The sequence below is a fragment of the Alligator sinensis genome, unplaced genomic scaffold (assembly GCF_000455745.1).
Source record: "Alligator sinensis unplaced genomic scaffold, ASM45574v1 scaffold366_1, whole genome shotgun sequence".
Lineage (NCBI taxonomy): Eukaryota > Metazoa > Chordata > Crocodylia > Alligatoridae > Alligator > Alligator sinensis.
In genome coordinates, this window is record NW_005841851.1 from 2,175,597 (window position 1) to 2,180,296 (window position 4,700).

Below are 4,700 nucleotides of genomic sequence, written 5' to 3' on the forward strand. Positions count from 1 at the left end.
GAGTCTGCCCGGTGGGCGAAAGCCAGCATTGTCTGGCTGTGGCCAGTTTCCCTCCCCCCACCTTCCACCCCCTCCCCCCCTGCACAGGCTTCAATCTTGGCCCATAACGTCACCTGACACGCTGTCTCAGGGCACTCAAGCTGGAAGAGCCCACCCTGCAGAGGTGCATGGGAAGGAGGGCAAGTGGGGACAGGAGAATGGTACCAGTGACCCAGACCAAGCCTTGAGCTCAAGTCTGCAACAGTAAAAGATACTGAGTTAACCTTGGCACGCTGGCTGGGAGGGCTGGCTCTGTGCTACGGTGAGGGGGTGACCAGGGGACTATTCCATTCCCAGTGAGGCTCAGTTCCACATACAGGGGATTTCTGGATCTGAATTAGGCCAATCCAGCCTTCACCTCTTCGGAGTCTACAACATCCAGGCTTAAAGCTGCTTGTATCGTCTTCTATTTTGCAGATCTTAAAAGAGTTAAAACCTTTGGTCTGGATTTTTCTGAGTCAGAACTTACCGGAAGTGGCTTATCTCATCTACCTGCTCTATACGGTAATTCCTTTACACTTGGCATGTTTTGAGCTGCAGAAGGGGGAGGAGAAATTCTGCGCATTGCTTAGTCCTTGGGCTTTGTTCAGCCTCTCCACACACACACACACCATCCAGTTCCAGCTGGGACCTGAGGGGCTTGCATGTGCCTACATGACTATTATAGAGTTGGCAGAGATGACCCGAGCAGGGTTCCGGGCCTGGGGTAAATTAGCCTGTGCGGGGCCCCGTCCCCGCGTGCCCTGGATGCGAAGAAACCGGCGGTGGATTCAGTGGCGGAGGGGTGCTGAGTGGCTGGGTGCGTAGCTGGCGGCTGCGATGAGTCGCTGTGGCTGCTCCGCCCAGCTCTGCAGGGCTCCCCAAAGCATGGGGCCCAGGGCGGTTGCCCCAATTTGCCGCTGCGCCCCCACCCCCGGCCAAGGACAGCCCTGAGAGTTGGGCCCAAGTCCTAAACCTTCTAGACATTCACAGTTCCTACTGAAGAGTATGCCAGGCTCTTCAGGATCAGGTTCGCTGTATTTCTCATCTGTCCAGAAAAAAACCATAGGGTGTTATGTTGCCCTTGAGATGACTGGCAAAAGGAAAAGATCCTGGCAGTCTTTCCCATGGTCAGAATATCAGGAACAATTAAGCAAAAAGGCAGTGAAATCTACTGGCACAAGTTACCTGGTGCCTAGTAAGATGTTTTCCCCCTTCACAATAGTTCAGGTAGTGCCAGACAGCTTCTGCATTCAGGCAGCTTCTTGGGCCTGCTGCATGGCCATGGGGCTAGCATGTGCTGAGGATATCCTTAGGGGGCCCCACCTTTCTTCCAGACCAAGACAAAACAGAGACAGCATAGACCCAACAAATGCCAGTGCTCTGCATCCTAGAGGTGTTCCTGAAGTTCTTATCACTGCGGGGGCAGCACCGCTACAATGCGGACGAAGCACATAGCCTCTCATCAGAAGGGCCCCAAGTGCTGAGAACAGCTCAGGTTTCTCTGAATTCAGTCACACCAATAACTAGTCTCCAAACAGCTTCTTCAGTTTGTTTGAAATTGTTCTGGCTTGCTCTGAATGAAGCAGAATCCCCAGATGTTCGGCTTTGTGATAATCTCCCAAACACTTCACTTTCTTTTCTGTTTGAGCTCCCATTAAAACAAACATCATTTGGGGATGAAAGTCTGCTGGCCAGCTGCACTGAAACACAAACCAAATCCCCTTATTAGACAGCCTGTGTTCTTCCATGCCTGGTTGGAGGGGGCACCGTAGAACAAGCCCCTTCTCTGAGCATCTTGGTTTGCTGCCTTGGCAGTCTCAGGCCAGAGACACAGCTTTAGGCTGAGCCCTCCCACGATGTGGCAGGACAAATGCTGCGACTGGGCTGACTGGACACATTAACCTATTGTTACTTTTTGGTGAGGCCCAGCATCTATCCTGAAGTTCTTACAGCACCAGTGTCAGCAGAGCATAATTCCCCTCTCCCCAAAGGTGGAAAACCACCCAACACTCAACCTGCACTGCCTGCTTCCCTTCTAGCACTTATACCACTAAGGTCTGCACTTGCCAACAGCCCTAAAGAAACTGAGGCAGCAAGGGGAGAACTGCCCCTGGTCAAGAGACATCATCCCTTTGGGGAGGTGAACAGACCATAGCTAAGCCCTCCCAGGGAGGTTGGCCACGTGTGCAAATGATCATTCTATTTCCAGTGTTATTTTCTATTAAACAGAGCTAATTGCTCAGGATATGCTTTTCCCCATGCAAAACTAAGTGCATCTTCCTGGACTTGAGATTCTAAACAGACCTTTAAATTTGTCCAGCAAAACATTTCCAGCCAAGCAGAGGGGAAGAATTCAGCTCTGAGTCAGTTCCTGTAGCTGGTAGCATCTGAAACACAAGTGCTTGTGTTTCAGACATTCAGCTCTGGGTCAGTTTCTGCAGTACTAGTATCTGAAACACAAGTACCACAGCCAGCCTCCTTACACTCCTGTACCACCACAGCACCCATGCAACAAGCCTCCCTTTGGAAAAGCACTCACCAGGTAAAGGCATTAACATGCAACCCTGGTCCCCACCTAGGGATGATACAGAGTGGAGGAGTTAGTGCATATAACTTGGACCTTCCCTAGTAACTTCCATATGAGACATCACAGTGCTTTACAAACAGTGGATTTATTACACATTACAACCTGCCTAACATCTGATTCACCAGATACCTGCCAGACCTGACCTTACACTTTTCTTTCCCTGCCTCCCCCTTTCTCCCCTCCCCTCCTTTTCTGCCCTTCATCTTCCCAATTTCCAGCTATTTCCTTTTTCACAAACTGCCTCTTTTCTACCTTGAATTACTACTACTGTAGAATCTCCCTTACTCATCTTTAACTCCCCTCTCTGCTTTTTTCCCCCCTCCCTTTCCTGCTGTCTCTTTTGTCTTTCTAATTTCTACCTATTTACATTCTCGCTGACATCCTGTTACACTTTTAGTTTCTCTCATTCCTTGGAGTCTCAGAACAGGAGGGACTTCCTATGCCTGAAGAAGGGTGATTGCACTCAAAAGCTTACTAAAAACTTTTTTTTTTAACTACTCAGTTGGTCTAATAAAAGATACCACATCTACATAAAGAACCTTGCCTTACAAACATCAGTAAATTAAGGCTCTTTTTCGCTGCTGCAAAGTACCTACCAGCAGTCACTTCAAGACTGAAATGTACCATCTGAGGGCTGCAGTTTAGGACAGGAAGCAAACGAAACCATAGGAAAATGTAAATGGCCAGAATTGAATCACCTGAGTTGAAATTTGGCCAGGAGTTAACAAGTCCAGACCTTGCTTTTATCTAGGCAGCTTCTAATACCACACGGGGGCCATGACTCAGTCAAAGGAAGAGCACTTACTGTCTTTATTACCAGCTCTTGTAGCACTCAACATCTCCCTTCTTAGTGTTAATGTGCCCAAGCCTAGTTGGCTCCTGAGAGCAGAGTAGCTTACATCTGAAACAAGCACAGCACATGCTGAGATACCATTTAGAGCTAGTCACCTTTCCCTCTCTCCTCCAGGCCCAATTAACCAAGACTGTGACAGTTTCATTCAAAATCACAACTCCTCAGGGCAGGCAAAGCGTGTTTTAACATGTGCGTGATTTTTCCTTTTGTGAACTGACTGCCTCTACATGTTCCTTTGTAAGCACCTGACAGAGGAGCACACCTGGGAGGCAACAAGCCAAGGTTGCCCAAGGGAAGTGGGATAAAGTTTAATGTTTCTGTGCTTCCTGAACCAGGACATTTTTAGACTTTTTAAAAAGATTTCATAGATAGGGACCTACTTAAATTGCAGTGGCACTAAATAATTTTCCTAGGTTGGTTGCAGCATAAAGAGCAAATTTTGCAGATATTTCCTGGATGTGCTCTGCCGCCACCACCCCTCAGCGCTGACTGGTGGAGAGCCCCCAGCAAAGGAGGAGGGACAAGGGGGTGGCTGCCATCTTGTCTGCTGCCATTTTTATGGCCCTGCCTCTTGGCACCGAGTGATGGAGAGGCTTTAGCAGGGGGAAGGAGGGATGAGGGGGCAGCTGCCATCTTATCTATTGGCCTTCATGCGGCCCTGCCAGCTGGCACCTTTCCTCCCTGGGTGGGCTGCAAGGTTTGGCTGCAGTAACAAGGACTGCTGGTGCCCACTGGGGAGCCAGCACTTTATTTAGTTAGTTAGTTATTTTTAAAATGATTTCCTAGACAATCCCAGATTTTGCAGTTTCACAAAATCACTTATGGAGTAGACCCCAAGTCATAAATTCTGCACAAACTGAGCCAGACTAGTTAATGGGCTGAATGTATCCACATTTAACCATCCCTAGCAGGGTCCTGACCAAGAATGGCTTTACAGTGATATATTGAGACCCTACCAGAAAGCTGAATGACTGAGAAAGGGGGTTTGTGCAGGCTTTAGGGTTTCAAGGAACGTAGTAAGTCCACAGTAATTCCTGTTGTTCCAGACAGGATGACACTGTCAAGCAGCCAGAGTTACTGCATAGGGAGCCATTTCATAGGCAGTGCTTGGAAAACTCTTTTATTGGTTTAAATAAAAGCACTGAAGGATCAGAAGCTAGACAAGAAAAGTGGTTCCTGAGAGAGTCTGTTTATAAAAGCAGACACAGACACAGTAGAAGTCTATAAGGCTAGGGAAAG

General features: G+C 48.5%; 1 protein-coding gene across 1 annotated transcript in view; it reads left to right on the plus strand.

Annotated features, from left to right (window-relative positions):
* Positions 1-4,700, plus strand: part of LOC102377386 — a 22,919-nt gene that overhangs the window by 15,505 nt on the left and 2,714 nt on the right. Inside the window, exon 8 of the mRNA XM_006016188.3 lies at positions 457-543. Coding sequence (XP_006016250.2) covers positions 457-543 — 87 coding nt within the window. The remainder of the gene's footprint in view (positions 1-456; positions 544-4,700) is intronic.